The 18,683-nt window shown below is 73.0% G+C and overlaps 1 protein-coding gene across 1 annotated transcript; it reads left to right on the forward strand.

Annotated features, from left to right (window-relative positions):
* Positions 1-973: 973 nt before the first annotated feature.
* On the forward strand, positions 974-17,388 carry ADAMTS7 (ADAM metallopeptidase with thrombospondin type 1 motif 7; the record flags this gene model as incomplete). The annotated part of the gene is made up of 24 exons (XM_084254103.1): positions 974-1,088; positions 4,047-4,399; positions 4,593-4,758; positions 5,429-5,595; positions 6,329-6,412; positions 6,629-6,753; positions 7,143-7,292; positions 7,782-7,925; positions 8,225-8,369; positions 8,845-8,937; positions 9,026-9,171; positions 9,336-9,505; positions 9,618-9,751; positions 10,249-10,369; positions 10,715-10,959; positions 11,109-11,250; positions 11,867-11,993; positions 12,247-12,460; positions 12,679-13,926; positions 14,448-14,600; positions 14,791-14,964; positions 15,034-15,180; positions 15,582-15,744; positions 17,100-17,388. 24 exons carry the CDS (start codon positions 974-976, stop codon positions 17,354-17,356), a joined length of 4,983 nt encoding a protein of 1,660 aa, XP_084110229.1. The 3' UTR covers positions 17,357-17,388.
* Between the last annotated feature and the right edge of the window lie 1,295 nt (positions 17,389-18,683).

Consider the following 18,683-nt stretch of genomic DNA (forward strand, 5'->3'; position numbering starts at 1 on the left):
GCTGGCTGCCTTCCTTGGGGTCAAGGAGCTGAGAGGCAGCACTGTGCTATGTGGATCCCCAGGATGGCAGGGATTGGGGTGCTGGAGGGGGTTCCCTGGAAGGAGGAACGTGCTCGGAGGCTGACAACGGGAGGCAGGGCCCCCACAGGCCGCAGCTGCCAGGGAGGAAGCTGGGGGGCTGGCCCAGAGCCAGAGGGGGACTGCACCCCTTGGAGGGGCTCCCTGGAGCATGGGGGTGGCAGAGCCAGGCAGGGGACACAAAGGGCAGAGGGCCTGGGACTGAGGCTGGGGTGGTCGTGCCAAGCTTCCAGTGCCACCCCCTCCGGGAGCCTGTGGCCACAGGCTGCCCGCTGACCCTCCATGCAGACCAGGAACGGCGAGCACGCCTGGGGGAGAACGGGGTCCTCGCCGTGCGGAGCCGCCGGGCCAGCAGCTCGGGGCGTCGGCGGCCGCGGGGAATTCCAGGCTCCCGACCCGCGCGCTCCCGGCCCCGGGCGGCCGGCCCAGCTCTGCCGCCAGGGGGCGCCCCGGGGGCCGTGGGCGCGGGCGTGGGTCGCGGCGGCCCGGCCCGGCCCGGCCCGGCCCTGCCCCAGGCTCGTGGGCCCGGCCGGTGCTGCCCGGGGCGCGCGTCCCGCCGGTGCGCGGTGGCCGCCGGCCTGTGGCTGCCCGGCCGCGCGCGGGTCCGTCTGTCCCGGCCGCCCGCGGGCCCCGCCGGCCGCGAGCCTGGGGGGGCCGGGAGGGGGCGGGGGCGGGGGGCGGGCGGGGCGGGGGCCGGCGCGCCTCCTTCTCTCCCTGGCCCGGCCCGTCTCCCGCCGCGCCGAGGGGCGGGCCCTGCAGCCTTTGTTGCCCGCGGACCGCGCGCCGCTGCGCCTGGCGGGGTCCGGGCCGGGCAGGCGCTGAGCCGGGCCGGGCCGGGCCGGGCCGGGCCGCGAGCCGACGGGACGGGCGAGAGCGCGCGCGGGGCCGCCCGGCCATGCCCCGCGGCCCGCGGCCCCGCAGCCCCCCGCCGGGCCCGCGCCCGCCCCGGCGCCTGCTGCCGCTGCTGCTGCTGTGCGCGCTGGCGCCCGGGGCCCTCGCGCCCGCTCCAGGTGGGTGGCCGCCCCCCGCCCCGCCCCCCCCGCGCGGCCGCCCCCCGCGCCCCCCGCGCCCCCCCCGCGCCCGCCCCGCGCCCGCCCCGCGCCGGGCTGGGGGCACCGGGTGGGGTCGCGGACCTCCCGCCCCCAGCGCGGCCCGAGGGCGTGGACGCCGGTGCTCCCCGCGAGCCCCGCCTGCCCCCCGGCTCCGGGCCGCCGCCGCCGCGAGGGCCTGGGGGGGGGCGCGCGGGGACCCCGCGGCTCGCACTTCCTGCCGCTCCTCCCCCCGCGAGCGCGCGTGGGCCGGGCCGGCGCTGTCCACGCGGGGCCGGGCCGCGGCGCCGAGCTCGGCCGGGTGGGGGCCGGGGCCGGGGCCGGGCGCCGCTCCGGGGCGCGTCCCAGGGCGGGCGGGCGGGCGGGCGGGCGGGCGGGCGCCGGAAGCGGCGCGCGGGCCGAGGGACTCCGCGGACTCGGCCAGGACGAGGCCGAGCGAGCCCCGCCTGGCGGGACCGGACGGGCCTCGGCGCGCGGGACGGGCGGGCTCTCCCGCGAGTGCCTCCTCGCGCCCCTCGGCTCTCGCCTCTCTCGCCCCCGCACCCCCCTGCGGGGGCGGCCAGAGCTGGAGGCAGCGCCGGGACCCTGGGGAGGGCCGTCCCGGGACACCCAGGGCCGCCCTGTGGGGCAGCGCCCACCTCCGGGCTCTGGGGAGCCAGGGCCGGGAGCCGCGAGGGGGGCGCCTCTGCCAGCAGCGCCCGCTCCACGCATGGTCTCTTGACGCCAGGTGAGCCGGGCAGGCCAGGGGTCCAGGGACCAGCGGGCGCCTCCCGGTGTGGCTGGCCCCTGCAGGGCGCACGTCCTGCCTCCCGTCCCGGAGGAGCCCTGTCTGCTGCGCTCAGAGCCCCTCCCCCTGGCCAGCCCGGAGCTCCCGAGACCAGCCTGACCCTGCCCGCCGGGCGCTGCCCGCGGAGCCCAGCGGTCACAGCTGGCCCGGGGAAGTGTCACACGCGGGGCTCCCTCGTCCTCTGCACAGCACTGCGCCCCCGCCCGTGTGCACGTGTGTGTGCAAGGCACGCGGAGGCAGCCCCGGAGGAGGCGTGCGTGTCACCTGGCCTCGCTGCGGTCCACGGAAGGCCTGCCTTGTCACTCGGGGTCTTGTCCGGAAATGAGGGTGAACACCGTGCCAAAGGGACAGCGCCGCCCTCGGCCGCAGAGTTCTGACTCCCAGCACGGGGGGGCTGGGGGGGCTCGCGGGGCGGGCCTGGCGCCGGCAGTGTCAGGCCTCCCTGCTGCTGGGAAGACAATAGGGAGCGGTGGAGACTCAGACGGGGGACCAGGCCCTTCCTACCGGGCCCTGCGAGGCCGGAGGTCTCTGCCAGGCGGGAGGCAGGCCTGGTGGGGGGCGGGAAGGCCTCAGGGAAAGCCGAATGTGCAGGTGTTTTCCAAAATCCCGTGACTTAAATATCGACAAGTGATTTAACGTGTTCCAATGCTGCGCCAGCCAAGACAACCCCCCCCATCAGCAAGTGACAAGCGAAAACCAGGTCTGTGGCCGTGGCTGTGCCGCCCCAACCCCAAGCGGCCTTAGCGCAAAGCCCCAGGGTGCAGCCCTGGCTGGCAAACCTGCCCCTGAGCTGTCCGCGTCAGAGTCCCCGGAAGGTTTGGAAGAACCCAGGAAACGTGGATTCTGAGCCCCAGAACCCGGGTCTGAGTGGGCCAGGCACCCACGGGTGTTCAGAGTCCAGGAACGGCCCAGGCCCCGGGGCTCCGGGCCCCCTCGGGCGTCTGGACCCCCCTTCCCTGCCCCTTTTCCCGGAGAAGCTGGCTCAGTGGGGCTGCACCTGGGGTTTGTTGTCAGCAAACACTCACCCAAGCTGCCTGGAAGGCCCTCGCTCCTGAAACGGGGGCAGAAGTCTCGCCAGGGCCACTCAGCGGACGCGGGGCCGCCTGCCTGGGCCCAGGGTCTCCACACTGCGGGCCTGCTGGGCGCGGGACGTCAGCAGCGCTGCCGTGGCGGGCGCCTCACGCGGCGTGGCCCGCAGACGGGGAGAGTGGGCTCGGCTTCCCTTCCACCCCCGGCGGGCGCCCCTAGGCCGGGGGCTGGGGTCGGGCCATGAGCAGCCAGGGTCCTGGGAGCTGGGCATTCCCCGCGGTCAGGCGGGGCCTGGGCTGGAGAAGCCTCAGACTGCGCAGAGGGAGACCGGGCCAGAGGGGCCGCCGCGGGCTCCTCTGCCCCAGTGCTGCGCTGACGTGCGGCCCCGGGCCCCTTTGGAGACTCACGCGAGTGGCCAGGGGAGCTTGACTCCTGGAGTCCGGCCCCCACTGTGCCAGCGCGAGGTCGAGGCCTCAGGGCGGCCACAGAGGGCTGGTGGTTAGGGGAGGCCCTTGGGGGGCTGGGTCCGGCCTCGGTTCCGGCACTGGCTGTGGGGTGCTCGGCCAGGCTCCCCTGTCCTGAGCCTCCCTGGCTCTCGCCAGGCCCTGGCCCGGGTCTGCAGCCTCTGGGGCACGGGCTTACCGGAGTGTCCAGTGACCGGGGTGGGAGAGGTGAGGACGGGTCAGCCACAGCTCCCAGCTGGCCCCGCTTCTAGGTGGGCGTCGCGTTTCGTTTCCGTCCACTATGAGTATCAGCAACGCGGCGAGGTAGCGAACAGCTGCGCCTTTGCTGCCAAATTAAAAAGATAAAATATTTTTGCTTGCTTCCAGCTGCAGGTAGGTGAAATAAGGTTCCAGGCAGAGGCGTCTGTGGCTTTTCTCAGGGACCGCAGGGGCCCGGGGCAGTGGGAGGACTTGGGAGGATGTGACAGCCTCGCCAGGACGGCCCCAGCCCTGCAGGGCCCTGCGGCAGAGGGGGAGGGCGGGCGGCCGGAGCGGCAGCCTGAGGTGAGAGCGGTGACTCCGGGACAAGCCGAGGAAGGCGCAGGAGGGCGAGCGGCGGCGCCGCGAGACCCCCAGCGCCTCCTGCTCTGGTCCCCGCAGGGCCGGCCCCCGGCTGGGGCGCGCGGGATATCGTGCACCCGGTGCGCGTGGACGCCGGGGGCGCCTTCCTGTCCTACGAGCTGTGGCCGCGCGCGCTGCGCAAGAGGGCAGTGTCGGCGCCCCGGGCCGCGCCCGCCTTCTACGAGTTGCTGTTCCACGGCCGCACGCTGCGCTTCAACCTGAGCGCCAACGCGCACCTGCTGGCGCCCGGCTTCGTGAGGGAGACGCGGCGGCGCGGCGGCCTGGGGCGCACGCTCGTCCACACCCAAGCCCCCGCCTGCCACCTGCTGGGCCACGTGCGGGACCCCGAGCTGGAGGGCGGCCCGGCGGCCATCAGTGCCTGCGACGGCCTGGTGAGTGCAACCAAGGGGCTGCCGGTCAGCCTGGATGCCTCTGGCTGGACGCCAGGGCAGACAGTTCCAGGCAGGGGAAGGTGGAGAGCCCGGGGAGGGGTGCTCGGGCTCGGCCGCAGTGGAAGCAGGAGGGCTTGGCTGGGTAGCTGCGTCACCCCAGTCCTGCTCACGTGAACCCTGCCGCCTGCCCCAGAAAGGCATGTTCAGGCTCTCGGACCAGGACTACTTCATCGAGCCCCTGGAGGGTGCCCCAGCCCGGCCCGGCCGCGCCCAGCCCCACGTGGTGTACAGACGCCAGGCCCCGGACCCGCGGCTGGAATGGGGGGACTCCAGGCCCCCAGGCACCTGCGGGGTGCAAGGTATCCCTTCTGCTGCACCTTGGGGGCAATGGGTGGCCTTTCTAGAAGCCTCTCTCGGCACTCCCATGCCTGCCTCCCTTGGATGGTCTGGCACAGACAGACTACGGACACCCTGGCGGCCGGTGCCCCCAGGCACATGTGGGCCTGACGCGCAGGCTCCCTTAGACCAGCCCCTCTGGCTGACCCCACCCCACCCCCACCTCTCCCTGCCCCTCCAGAGGCCGGGCCTGTGGGGGCAGCTAGTGGAAACCACTTCCACCCCCAGCAGGTCAGAGTCGTCCTCGGGGCAGTGGGTTGGGGGCAGCGTCCCTGGCACCTCCCTGGTTAGCTGCCCACAGCTCAGGGACTTGGCTGGCACAGGTTGGCACAGAGGCTTCTTCTTGCCTCAGTTTCTCCAGCTTCATCATCTGCCCCTCCTGATCTGTGGGCAGGGGAGCCCACAAGGTCAGTCAGGCGCGTCTCGGCCACGTCCGGGCGGGACCACGCATGCCCACACGAGACCCTCTGCCTGACCACCGGGGTCTGGTTGGGCCACTAGCTGTGACCACTTCCACACGGGCAGTGCCAGCCCAGGAGGCCGGCCACTGCTCCTGGGGCTCCAGCGCGTGCCCAGGAGAGCCCCGAGGTGCGTGACTGGCCGCTGGCAGCTGAGCCCTGCCTGGGCCCACAGAGTCCCTGGAGCCCGAGCCCCGGCGAGAGCGGTGGCAGCAGCGGCGGCAGCAGCGTTCTGTCAGCAAGGAGAAGTGGGTGGAGACCCTGGTGGTGGCCGACGCCAAGATGGTGGAGTACCATGGGCAGCCGCAAGTGGAGAGCTACGTGCTGACCGTCATGAATATGGTGAGGGTGGCAGGCGAGGGAGGTCTGGCCCGGGGCGGTGGTGGTGGCACTCTGGGGTCCTGCCCAGCGCCACCCAGCTGGCCTCAGAGGGGCCGTGGTGTGGGGTGGGAGAGGCCCCTGGGAGCCTGCCGGCCCTTGGGAGCTTCCGCAGGAGGTTTAGGGCCCCCGGTGTGTCAGGGACCCGGATGCTGGCTGCAGGGGACCCCCGCAGTGGCCAGACAAGATGCTGGTCAAGGACAGGGCAGTGGTGGTGGCGGGATGGAGAGGTCAGCAGAGGGGGGCAGTAGACCCCCGGCTTCTGGAAGAGGGACTGGCCTCTGCTCTGGGGCCCGCTGTCCTCGGGGCTGCGGGGCCTGCAGCCAGTAGCTTTGCTGTCTGGGGGGCTTTGAAGGAGCAGATGGCTTCCGTCGCGGGCGGCCTTCCTCCTGGGGCTGCGCGGGGTCCAGCCAGCCCGGCCAGATGGGCTGGCAGAGCCCAGGAGACCCCGCCCTGGCCCCTCGCCCTTCCAGGCCCACTAGACATCTCACCTCCCCGGGTGGCAGGCCGCCCCGGCCAGGGCTGAGCGGGCACCAAGGGCCTGGACTGGCCAGGGAGCTGGGCAGCGGTGTGGTGGGGTCAGCGCCTGAGATGGGGCTCCAGACCTGGGAGGGGCTGGGTGGGGTCCCATGGGAAGGTCCCCTGCAGCTGCAGGGGGCAGGCGGGGGCGGGGCAGCCTGACCCCCTGTCTCGGCAGGTGGCCGGCCTCTTCCACGACCCCAGCATCGGGAACCCCATCCACGTCACCATCGTCCGGCTGGTGCTGCTGGAGGATGAGGAGGTGAGACGGGCCCGCCCTGCCCCCGGCTGCCCCAGCGGGGGCCCCTCGGCCTGACGCCCACCCGCTGCCCATCTGGTGCCCGCCCGGAGGTGCCGCCGGGAGGAATGTCACGCTGCGGGCGGGACCAGACCCCTGGCCCAGCGGCCTGGGCCCCGGGGTGTGCAAATGGGGCGGCCTTTCGGTCAGCGGGCTCACACGCCTGCTCTCTGCCCCCAGGAGGGCCTAAAGGTCACGCACCACGCAGACCACACCCTGCGCAGCTTCTGCAAGTGGCAGAAGAGCATCAACATGCGGGGGGACGCCCACCCGCTGCACCACGACACGGCCATCCTGCTTACCCGGTACGCGGCGCGGCGGGTGGGCGGGGACGCCGGAGCCTGCTGCTCACCCGGCCCGCGCAGGCCTGGCCCGTGCCCTGCGCACCCGTGGGGGTCTGGGAGCAGCTGTGAGGGCAGGACAGCTGCGGCCCCCGCCTCCGTGATGACAGTGTGTGACCGCATGTAGCACCCACTCTGGTGTGGAGGCCCTGGGGGGAGTCGCCTGTTTCCCGCTGGGGTTCCCCCTGCTGCTGGCTTGCGGGCCCCGGCTGGCTGCCACTCCCCAGGCCAGAGTTGGGGCGCTGGCCGAGCCAGGGCAGGGGCTGTCCCGGGCCTGGACAGCGGCCAAGCCTCGAGCCCTCTCCCGGGTGGGCAGGGCCTGCGGGCAGCCTGAGGCCGCTTCTGCCTTGCAGGAAGGACCTGTGTGCGGCCGTGAACCAGCCCTGCGAGACCCTGGGCCTGTCCCACGTGGCGGGCATGTGCCAGCCGCTCCGCAGCTGCAGCGTGAATGAGGACTCGGGCCTGCCCCTGGCCTTCACCGTGGCCCACGAGCTCGGGCACAGGTACCCGCCTCCCCCCGGGCCCAGGCAGCGGCCTTGGACCACAGAGTTCTGGGCGAGGACTGGCCATGCCCTGTCTGCTCTGTCCCCGCGCACCAGGTTGCTGCTGCGGCAGACAGGAGGGGTCCACCCGGGGTCCACTCCCCCTGGGGCTGGACCGGCTGCCTCCGCGGGGGCGGGGAGCTGGAAAGTGGCCGTGGGGCCCCTCTGCTTGCACTGTGGACTCCTGGCCCCCACTGCTCTGTGACCCGAGGCCGGGGGGGCTGGCCGGTGGCCTCTGCAGGGGGCTCCTGGCATCAGCACCCCGGGCCTGCCTGACCCCAGCTGGGACGGCGCCCACACCTCGGCCGGCTGGGAAGGGCTCCGGACCCTCCGGCTGCCCGCGTGCCAGCCGCCCCACCCTCGGTCCTTGGTCCGGCTGCAGGGAGGGCATCCAGGCAGGCCCGGGCTGGGCGCCTCCCCGCTCACCGCCCCGGCCTTGCTCTCGCGCAGCTTTGGCATTCAGCACGACGGAAGCGGCAATGACTGCCAGCCCGTTGGGAAACGGCCTTTCATCATGTCTCCACAGCTCCTGTACGACGCGGCGCCCCTCACCTGGTCCCGCTGCAGCCGCCAGTACATCACCAGGTTCCTCGAGTGAGCCCTGCCCCGGGCTGGGGAGGGCGCGGGCGGGCTGGGCAGGGCCGAGGCTTGGGCAGGCGGGAGCAGGACCCGCCTCCCCCGGCCCCCTGCCCCACCCCGTCTGGCGGCGCCTGCCCTATCTCTGTCCTGGGTGAAGGAGCCGGGCCCTTCCGTGCCCTGCTCAGTGCCCCGCCAAGCAGCTGCCTGAGGCCTGGCGTGCCCCCACGGCCAGGCGCCAGCTGCCCCGCCCCCCACCCTCGTAGACTTCCCCTCCCCCTGCGGTCTCTCAGGCCTGGGCCCTGTCCTCTCTGCAGCCGAGGGTGGGGCCAGTGCCTGGACGACCCTCCTGCCAAGGACGTCATCGACTTCCCCTCCGTGCCGCCCGGGGTCCTGTACGACGTGGGCCACCAGTGCCGCCTGCAGTACGGGCCCTACTCGGCCTTCTGCCGGGACATGGACGTGAGCGGCGCGGCCGTGGGGAGCGCTGTGCAGGGGCTGCGGCTGTGGGGGTCTGGGCTGTGAGCATGGAGGGCGGGGGCGTGAGGGACGTGGACGCCAGCATAATCACGAGTGGACACTGAGGGGTCTCCTCACCAGCAGCCTGGCCCCCCCAAGAGACACTGAGAGATGCCCTGCGGCCTGTGGAGAGGCCTGGCAGGCCCCCGGTCTGAACCCACCTGCCGGCTCTAGGGTCAGGAGGGGGCCTGAGTGTCGCCTCTGGGCTGCAGAGACCCTGTGCCCGGTACCGGGGTCTCTGGTGTGGCCGGGGCAGGCGAGTAGAGGGTGGCCAGAGGCCCAGGAGCAGTCAGCTGAGCCCGGCCCAGCCCAGGCACCCCTCACACAGCACAGTGAGGACAAGGCTCCTGCGTGCCAGTCCCAGCTGGGCACCGGGACCCTTGGATGGTGCCAGGGGCGAGCCTGTCTTTCCCCACAGAATGTCTGCCACACCCTCTGGTGCTCCGTGGGGACCACCTGCCACTCCAAGCTGGACGCCGCCGTGGATGGCACCCGGTGTGGGGAGAGCAAGGTGGGGCGTGGGCCTGTGCTGTGTCCGCGGGGCCTCCTCGGTCTGGGGCGGCCAGCGTGACTGACCGTGGGCGGCCCCCTCTCCGCAGTGGTGTCTGAACGGGGAGTGCGTCCCGGTGGGCTTCCGGCCCGCGGCGGTGGACGGGGGCTGGTCGGGCTGGAGCGCCTGGTCCGTGTGCTCGCGGAGCTGCGGCGCGGGGGTGCAGAGCGCGGAGCGGCAGTGCACGCAGCCCCCGTGAGTGCCTGCGCCCGTTCGGGAGGGCTGTGGGGGGTGGGGCGTGTGGGGTCCCGGGAGCCCGGCACCCCCCACCCCGGGGTCGCCAGCACCCGTGGGAGTGGCTTCGCCTGGCCCCCCCACCTCAGTCTCGGGGTGCCGGTGCTCACGGTGCCGTCCCCCAGGCCCAAGTACAAGGGCAGGTACTGCGTGGGCGAGAGGAAGCGCTTCCGGCTCTGCAGCCTGCAGGCCTGCCCCCCCGGCCGCCCCTCCTTCCGCCACGTCCAGTGCAGCCGCTTCGACACCATGCTGTACCAGGGCCAGCTGCACACGTGGGTGCCCGTGGCCAACGACGGTGAGCGCCCCCAGGGACACTGCGGCCCTGCCCGCCCCACCCGTCGCCGCACACACCCCTGCGGGGTCCGGGCCAGGGCCCCACCCCCTCACAGCCCCTCCCCCGGCCCCAGAAAACCCCTGCGAGCTGCACTGCCAGCCCACCAGCGCGCACTTCGCCGAGAAGCTGCGGGACGCCGTGGTGGACGGCACGCCCTGCTACCAGGGCCAGGCCAGCCGCGACCTCTGCATCAACGGCATCTGCAAGGTGAGCGGCGGGGCCTCCGTGTCCCTCCTGGACCCTCTGGCCACCTCCTCAGTTGTGCCATTGGGCCTTCCAGCGAGGCCAGTGAAGCCCTTGGCCGGCCTGGCCCCCTCACAGCCCCAGCCCTGCCTGTGCCCCACCCCACAGTCGGGACCTGCCCGGGGTGTGTCCAGGAGCAGGGCTGAGTGAGGCGCCGGAGCTGGGGTCTGCAGGCAGTTCCGGCTCCCCCACCCTGACCCCTGCAGCCATGGCCTGCGTCCAAGGCTATCGGGGTTTCCAGGGACGGAGGCCAGGGCCCAGGGGCCTGGCTCAGGGTGGTCAGCGGGGATCCTGGGTTCCGACTCCTTTTCCTGGGACCAGTTGTCCACACTGGGCGCCAGGGGCCCACTTCCTGCCCACCTGGTGCCTGACTCCCTCTCTCGGAGCTGAGGAAAGGCGGGGAGGGGCCCACGGGGGTGCGTCGGCGCGGGTAGGGCTCACGCTGCCCCCCTGTGTTGCAGAGCGTGGGCTGTGACTTCCAGATCGACTCGGGGGCCGAGGAGGACCGCTGTGGCGTGTGCCGTGGGAACGGCTCAAGCTGCCACACGGTCACAGCCACCTTCCAGGAGGCCGAGGGGCTGGGTACGGTGCCCCAGGGGCTGGAGATAGCATAGGGAGCCGCAGGTGGCTTGGACCAGGAGCAGGCCATGCCCCCCAGAGCCCCCTGACCCCTCAGGGCCCTGGGCCGGGCAATGCAGGGCAGGCGGAGCGAGCTGGGTCAGACCCAGCAGAACCTGGGGCCTGGGTCTGCTCCGTCCCATGGGGGTGGGGGGCGGCGCAGCCTTAATGGCAGAGGCCCCAGGAGGGGCGCCCCGGGGTGGGCGAACAAGGCACAGCTGGCCAGCAGCTGGGGTGGACGCTGACGCTGCGGTGGGCAGGGGTGAGGCAGCCTCCCCGCCATCTGTGCATACCCCGCCCTGCCCGCAGGCTACGTGGATGTGGCGCTGATCCCGGCGGGCGCCCGCGACATCCGCATCGAGGAGGTGGCCGAGGCCGCCAACTTCCTGGCGCTGCGGGGCGAGGACCCTGAGGAGCACTTCCTCAACGGCGGCTGGACCATCCAGTGGGCCGGGGACTACCCGGTGGCGGGGGCCACCTTCACCTACAGGCGCGCCGGCAACTGGGAGAACCTCACGTCCCGGGGCCCCACTCTCCGGCCCGTGTGGATCCAGGTGCCCACCTGCGCGGGGGCGCGGGGGGTGGGGGGCACCTGGGTGCTGGGTGGTCACTTCCTTCTGCCTCTGATTCCCCATCGGGCTCAGCTTAGCCCGGAGGCAGGTGGGGGATGGCCGGCCCCTGTGCTCACGCCCCTGCCCCCCAGCTCCTGTTCCAGGAGCGCAACCCTGGCGTGCGCTACGAGTACACCATCCACAGGGCAGCCGCAGCGCCCGGCCAGGACCAGCTGCCCGTGTTCTCCTGGCATTTTGGCCCCTGGACCGCGTGCACGGTCACCTGTGGCTCAGGTGAGGACGATGGCTCACGGCGCCCTGAGCCTGACGGCAATCCCTGGGCTGCATCTCCTGCTGCAGCAGGCCGCCTGGTCCCCCAGAGCCTGTCCCGCCTGCGCCCCAACTTCCAGCCCCTCCTGGGAGGCGGGCACCTGCCACCCCAGCGTCCGTGTCCCTTTGCCCTTCTGTGTCCCGGGTGCCCTGCCCCTGCCCACGTTCCCATCACCTCACTGCAGCAGGGGGTTTCCAGCAGGAACCACCGTGACTTGAGCAAAAAGCAGTTCTGGCGGTGGGAGGCCGCAGCACGGCTGGGGTCTGTCCCCCACCGTCTGAGCAGGGCCGAGGTGGGTGTGGCGAGGTGGGGTTTGCAGGCCCCAGCCGGTCAGCACCTGTGCCCATCTGTGCCCTGTTGCAGGGGCCGACGCTGAGGCTCAGAGCAGCTGGGCCGGCTCAGAGCAGCTCTTCCGCCGGGAGGAGGCCTGGGCTGGTCCCGCCCACTCAGCCTCAGCTGGGGCGGAAGCCGAGGACCTGGAGGGTCAGCAGGCAGTGTGGAGGGCTTTGGGCAGCGAGGGCCTGGCAGTGCTGAGGGCAGGGCTTCCAGCGCCCACAGGCTGAGCACGTGGCCCCCCAGGTACACAGAGGCAGAGCGTCCACTGCATGAGTCAGCAGGCGGGCCCCGTGGACGACGGGCACTGTGACCCCCTGGGCCGGCCCGAGGACCGCCAGCGGAAGTGCAGCGAGGAGCCCTGCCCCGCCAGGTGGGCCTGCCGGGCACTGCCCTGGCTGCTCCGAACCCCCACCTGGCCACCCCCCGCCCCACCAGCTGATGGCCCCAGCACCAGTTCTCAGCCCCTCAGGCGGCCCCAGGCCCAGGCGCCTCTGGCTGGCCCGATGGGCCTGCTCCCTCATCTGCGGTCCTCGCCCGCAGACAGACCAGGGCGGGGTGGCGGGGCACGGGCTGGGCACCCAGAGCCGGTGCCGCCCCCGCCACGTGCCCGCCCTCCGACGCAGGTGGTGGGCTGGAGAGTGGCAGCCGTGCTCCCGCTCCTGCGGGCCTGGGGGCCTGTCCCGGCGCGCCGTGCTGTGCGTCCGCGGCGTGGGCCCACATGAACAGCGCGCCCTGCAGCCGCCCGCCTGCCAGCACCTGCCCCCGCCCCCCGCCGAGACCCCCTGCAACCACCACGTGCCCTGTCCGGCCACCTGGGCCGTGGGGAACTGGTCTCAGGTGCGTTGGGGTGGAAGGATGCGGGGAGGTGGGGCCGGCCAGACGGGGCATCCCGGGTCCTGCTCCTGCCCAGTACCTGGGGGCTGCCCCGGCCAGGTGTTGCCACGGACCGCGGTCTTGGGGGGCAGATAGGGCAGGGGCGGGTGAGGTGGGGGCGCTGGCGTGTCGGGAGCAGGGTGCCCACTCAGCTTCCCGGCCTGAGCCTCCCGCGCCCACAGTGCTCAGCCACCTGCGGGGCAGGCACTCGGCACCGAACCGTGCTCTGCACCAACGACAGCAGCGTCCCCTGCGAGGAGGCCCAGCGGCCAGCCGGTGAGGCCGCCTGCCCCCTGCCACCCTGCCCGCGGGTCCCGGGCGTGCTGGGCCCCGAAGGCTCGGGCAGCGGCTCCTACAGCCACGAGCTCTTCAACGAGGTGGACTTCATCCCCCGCCTGCCGCCCCCCCGCCCGCCGGCCCCCGCGCCGGCCCCCGAGGACAATGCCATCGACGAGGCCCCCCGGCCGGGCCTGCCGGGGCCCGTGCTCGTGGACGACTTCTACTACGACTACAACTTCATCACCTTCCACGAGGACCTGTCCTACGGGGCCCTCGGGCAGCCCAGCCCCGACGAGGCGGGCACGGGGGGCCAGACGCCCCCGCCCCCCAGCAGGCCTGCGCCAGCCAGCGCGCCTCCAGGGACCGAGGACCAGGGGGCCCGGGGCACGTACCCTGCCCCTCGGCCCCACCAGCCTGACCCCTCCCCACTCCCGACCCCGGAGCCAGCCCCGGTGAACTCTGTGACCTTTGTAATTGAGCAGGGAGCCCCCACAGGGGCCCCAGGCCTCGGGCTCCCCAGCTTGCTCCAGCCCCCCACCTCTGAGGGCGGGACGGAGTTGCCTGCTGCCCCCGGGACCCACTCTGCGTTCCGGGGGGCCGAGGGCAGCGAGAGCGGCCCTCCCGCTCCCCGGTGGGAGGAGACCAACGAGGTTTCTGAGGATGAGGAGGAAGCCCCCGGCCCCGGCGTGTCGCCCCTGCCCCCGAGGCCCAGCCCCACAGCCCCGCTGTTTTCCAGGGGCGCGGCTCCCTCAACCCCCAGGCTTGACCCAGTGGAGCCGGGGACTCCCGGGGCTGTACCTTGGGGGCCGCTGGAGCGTGAACTGCAGCCCCCCATGGGGGGTGCTACCCCCTCCCCCACCACCACTCTGCCAGCTGACCCTCCCGGCCTGTGGACCCCGGGGGCGCCAGGGCCCCTCCTCCCAGCTGGCACTGTGCGCCCACCTCTGGCGGCCACCCGGAGCCCGGGGCCTTGGGGCCCCGCAGCGTCCCCCGGCTCCGTGCCGCTGCCCACCCCTGCTTATCCTCATCCGGCCCACAGCAGCAGAGCCCCCGAGGCCTGGCCTTGGGCCCCCGTCCTGGCTGAGGGGGAGCCCTCCACCGGCCTGCCGCCTGCCGGGAACGCCAGCTGGGAAGTTGGCAACTGGAGTGAGGCAAGTGTGGGCGGCGCTGGTGGGTGGGATGCCCGTGGGGTGGGGGGGGCCTGAGCAGGGCCACAGACCGTCCTCCCCAGCACAGGTGAGCACAGAGACCAGCCTGTGTGTCCTGCCTCCTGGGAGTGGGGTGCAGGGTTAGGGGGTTCTGGTCAGGACTCGGAACACTGCAGCCGTGCGGTCACCCAGTGCCCGTTGGCCTCGGTGTCCTCTTGGCGAGACTGGGTGGAGCCCCCTGCCTGTGTCCCTGGAGCCGTGTGGGCATGCGGGCAGCTCGCTCAGGGCCAGGCGCACGCCCAGACAGCACGGGGTCCTGACGCAGGAGCTCCCCAGCTCGTCTGGGTGGGAGAAACGGGCCGTTCAACCCAACTTGGGGGGCGGCCGTGAAGAGACGTCCTCCGACCATCTGGGAGCCACGGGCCTGGCGGGCGGTGGGGGGGCCTGTTGTGGCCCCCAGGGCAGGGCGGCAATGCCCCCCAGTCTCCCGGAGGCCACCAGCCTCACAGCCCCCTGCCCCCCAGTGCTCTACCACCTGCGGCCTGGGCGCCGCCTGGAGGCCCGTGCGCTGCAGCTCTGGCCGGGAGGAAGACTGCACCCCTGCCAGCCGCCCCCAGCCTGCCCGCCGCTGCCACCTGCGGCCCTGCGCCACCTGGCTGGCGGGCAGCTGGAGCAAGGTGCGTGGGCCCTGCCAGCTTGCCCTGCCCTTGTGCCTGCCCCCCCCTCCGAGGCACCCTAACTCTGCTTCCCAGCGCGGTGGCCCTCGCCCCTCTGCGCTCCGGTGGCCCGGGCCCTGCAGGGGAGTGGGGGCAGGCGGGCGAGGCAGCCTGTGCTCCGGGGCCCACGCACATGCGCGTCTCTGGCCAGTGCTCCCGCAGCTGCGGGGGAGGCTTCTCCGTGCGGGACGTGCAGTGCGTGGACACGCGTGACCTCCGGCCTCTGCGGCCCTTCCACTGCCAGCCGGGGCCTGCCCAGCCCCCGACCCGCCGGCCCTGCGGGGCCCAGCCCTGCCTCGGCTGGTACACCTCTGCCTGGAGGGAGGTGAGCCTGGGGTCCAGGTGGGACGGGCTGGGGGCCCTGCCCTGGCCGGCCTGACCCTGCCCCCTCCAGTGCTCTGAGGCCTGCGGCGGCGGCGAGCAGCAGCGGCTGGTGACCTGCCCGGAGCCCGGGCTCTGCGAGGAGGCGCTGCGGCCCAGCGGCACGAGGCCCTGCAACACCCAGCCCTGCGCCCAGTGGGTGGTGGGGCCCTGGGGCCAGGTGAGCGAGGCTCCTGGGGGTTCCCTGCAGCCCCAGGGCGGCCATGACCCCCCAGACTGTGCGGGGCCCGGGGACGGGGCCTGGAGGGGTCAGTCCCGCGGGCAGTCCTGAGGCGGGCATGGCTCCGCTGTCCCCACTGCTGGTGGGGCTGGGGGCAGGGCTAGGTGAAGGCGCACGGGAAGAGCTCCCTTGGGGCGTTTCTGAGCACACCAGCCCGGCCAGAGGGCCTCCCCCTCCGCCTGTCCTGCTCCCCTCAGGCCCTCTGCTCGGCCCCCAAGAGCTGGGGTTGGTACGGACCCTCAGGGCACCGAGTGGGGCAGCGGGTGGGGGTGGCTCTCTGGAGTCTGGGTGCCCACTCCCTGGCGCAGGGACAGACGGGACACTCACCCCACTTCCCACAGTGCTCAGCTGCCTGCGGCGGTGGTGTCCAGCGGCGCCTGGTCAGTTGTGTCAACTCCCAGACGGGGCTGCCCGAGGAGGACAGCGGCCAGTGTGGCCACGAGGCCGGGCCGGATAGTGCGCGGCCATGTGGAACCCAGGACTGCCAGCCCCCTGCGCCTGCCCGTGAGTGCCCGCCCCGCTGGGGGAGGGGAGGCAGCAGCCAGTGGGGAGTGGGGGTTGCCCACAGCCCCGTGGGCTGGTCATCAGCACAGGATGCGCCAGTTCAGAGCCAACGGGCCCCCGCAGGCCTTGGGGCTCTGCCGCAAGGCAGCACCCGGCCCCCAAGTTGCCACGTGGGTTCGAGCAAGCTTTTTCCCTTCGGTGCCCCGACGAGGCCAGGCCTGTCTCCGACGAGCTGTGTCCATCCGGCTGGAGCGCCCGAGGCCTGGCCCCGGGGTCCTGGCGGGGAGAGGCCCAGCCAGAGGCGGCCACTCACGCACGGGGCATGTGTGCAACAGGGGTGCTTCCGCAGCCCGCGGGGCAAGCCGCTGGCCTCACTTGGCCCCGCAGCTGTGCAGCCTCGGCGCCTGCCCCCTCCGGCCTCTGCCTCCCCCACATCCACTGCCCCCAACCCTGGGGCGGGCGGGGCTGCCCTCCTGGCCCATCTCTCTGCGGAGCCCCCAGCCGCAGAGCGCCTGCCTCACACGCCCAGCCTGGGGTTTGGCCTTGTACTGCCCGCCTCCCCGTGCTGGCCCTTGGCAGCCACGAGCAGGCACGGCTTCGGCCTCCGCAGGCGTCTCTTGGCTGTTGCCGCCACACCCCATGGGGCCTGTCGCCCCGCGGCCCTGGCTGGCCTCTCAGGGCCAGGTGGGGAAAGGGTGGGGTCGGCGCTGGGTGGGGATCGCGGTGGCAGTGGGGGGCTCAGACTCTGAGGCCTGGCGTCTCTGGGTGTGTGGGTGGTTTGTGGCGGGACATCTAGGACCCTGTACTGGCCCTGCGGGCAGTGGGCAGTGGATACCGTGCCCTGGCCTTTGAGGGGCTGGGGCCAGCGAGGTCGCGGGCCCGGCGTGGGGGAGGGTCTGCCACCCAGAGCTGGTGGGGAGGGCTGCAGCTGTCCCCCACGTCCACCCTCACAGGGCCCAGTGAGGGGAGTTGCGGGCACAGAGGCCGAGGCCAGGAGGCTGGGAGCCAGCCACTGCCTAGTACAGCTGACCAGGACATAGGGCGCCTGCCGCCCAGACAGGCCCCACAGGCTCTGCCGCCCGGCTCAGCCCCGACCTCATCCTGACCTGGGATGCAGCCTGCGTGGGGTGGCGGGGCGGTTGCTGTGGCCTCGGGCCTCCTCTGGACACCCGAGCCCAGCAGTGCCACTCCCGCAGTCCTGGCAGGCTGGCCGGGGCAGGCCAGGGAGCTTGCAGAGCCAGTCGGGCCTGGCGGTAGCTGCCGGCGCTCCCAGGACCACAGCCTGAGGGAACCCCAGGGCACGGGGCGGGGCCTTTCCGTGCCCGGCCCAGCCCTGACCCCCACCTGCCCGCCAGACTGCGAGCGGGACCGCTTGGCCTTCGGCTTCTGCGAGATGCTGCGCCTGCTGGGCCGTTGCCAGCTGCCCACCATCCGCGCCCAGTGCTGCCGCTCCTGTCCCCCGCCTGGCCAGGGCACCCCGCCCGCCACGGACCCTGCCCCCATGCCTGCACAGACTGATCGCGCATCGGCCTGGGTGCCCAGCACACCGCAGGGAGCCGGCCCTGGCCCAGATGGTGCTTTCCCTCCGCAGCCACCACCCCTCCCCCCATGAAGCACGTCGCGGCCGGCACGTGTAAACATGATCTACCTTGCAAAGTGTGCCTCGGCTCCTTGGATTTGGGGGTCACGAGGGTGGGCTGCGGGGGTGGCATGAGGGCAGGACGACCTCTGCAGGCCCTGCTGAGCCTCGGTGCCCCCTGCACAACCCAGGCCCCTAGGTCCTCAGACGCCGCCGTAGGGCTGCCCTCGCACCCTGCAGCGGCAGCTTGGCCTGTGCGGGGCTGGATGGCGAGGGTGGGCTTGGGCGCACCCTTGGAGCCCCAGCATCGTCCTTGTCATATGCATGAGTGAGGCTGTGACCCTGGGGGTGACAAAGCGGCCCCCCCAGCCTCACCCCCCAGCCAGTCTGTCCCTGTGCTGGGGGACAGCCCCTGGCCGGAGGCCGCCATGCTGACCGATGGCCCAGCGCTGGCCACAGTCCGACTGTCCCTTCCCTCTGGTCCTGTGAGCCAGACACACCCAGGGGTGGCACAGGGTGGTCTTCCCAGTCCCCTCCGTGGGAAGGGCCTGGGCGGCCGGGTAAGTAGCACACAGCTGCCCTCCTCAGGCCCCTCCGGTGCGTGCTGCCGGCAGGGCAGAGGAGTCCAGACCCACGGGCCGGCGGCCGTGCCCACAGCCCTGGGCCTGCCTACGAAGCAAGGCTGGGGAGCGCTGCTCTCCACCTCTTCTGGGCAGGGAGCCCAGGCCGGGGCCTGCCCCCCTGCTGGTGTCCCCTGCCTGCTGGCCCCCCGCGAGGCTCAGGAAGCCCAGTCCATTGCAGTGGGTCCCGGGAGACCCGCAGGCGGTGCCCTGCAGACAGCCGAGTCATCTCACCCGGGCGGGGCAAGCGCTGGCCGGGCCTGCCCCGGGGCTGTCAGGGGGAGATGACTCAGGCGGGGCTGCGGGAGGGGCTGCCCGCGGGTGCTGGCTCCAGGCACCCACTGCCCATGAAAAGGCCCCATCCCTCCGTCCCCGCCCAGGCCCAAGGGCAGTGGGATGTACCCATCCGGGCGCTGGGCGGGCTGTCCCCAGGGCTGACGTGTCTCCAGTCGGAACTTTATACAAATTAGTTGTTTATTCTGCTTTAGGCGTTTAGTCATTTTCCAACGTTTAACTCGAAGGTCAGCGGGGAAGCTGTGGTCAGGAGAAGGGGGGCGCGGGGGCACCCAGTCCTACCAGCGGGGTCCCGGCCGGCAGCAGGGCCGCGTGGGGAGGGGCCGCGGGACTCCCCTCGCCCTGGTGGGCGCCGGCCGCTGGGGCGCCCACTGAAGGCAGGGGGTGGGCAGGGGTGGCAGACGCACAGGTGGGGGCACGCGCCATACAAAACAGATGTAGAAAAT

This window comes from Talpa europaea (genome assembly GCF_964194135.1).
Source record: "Talpa europaea genome assembly, chromosome: 14".
Lineage (NCBI taxonomy): Eukaryota > Metazoa > Chordata > Mammalia > Eulipotyphla > Talpidae > Talpa > Talpa europaea.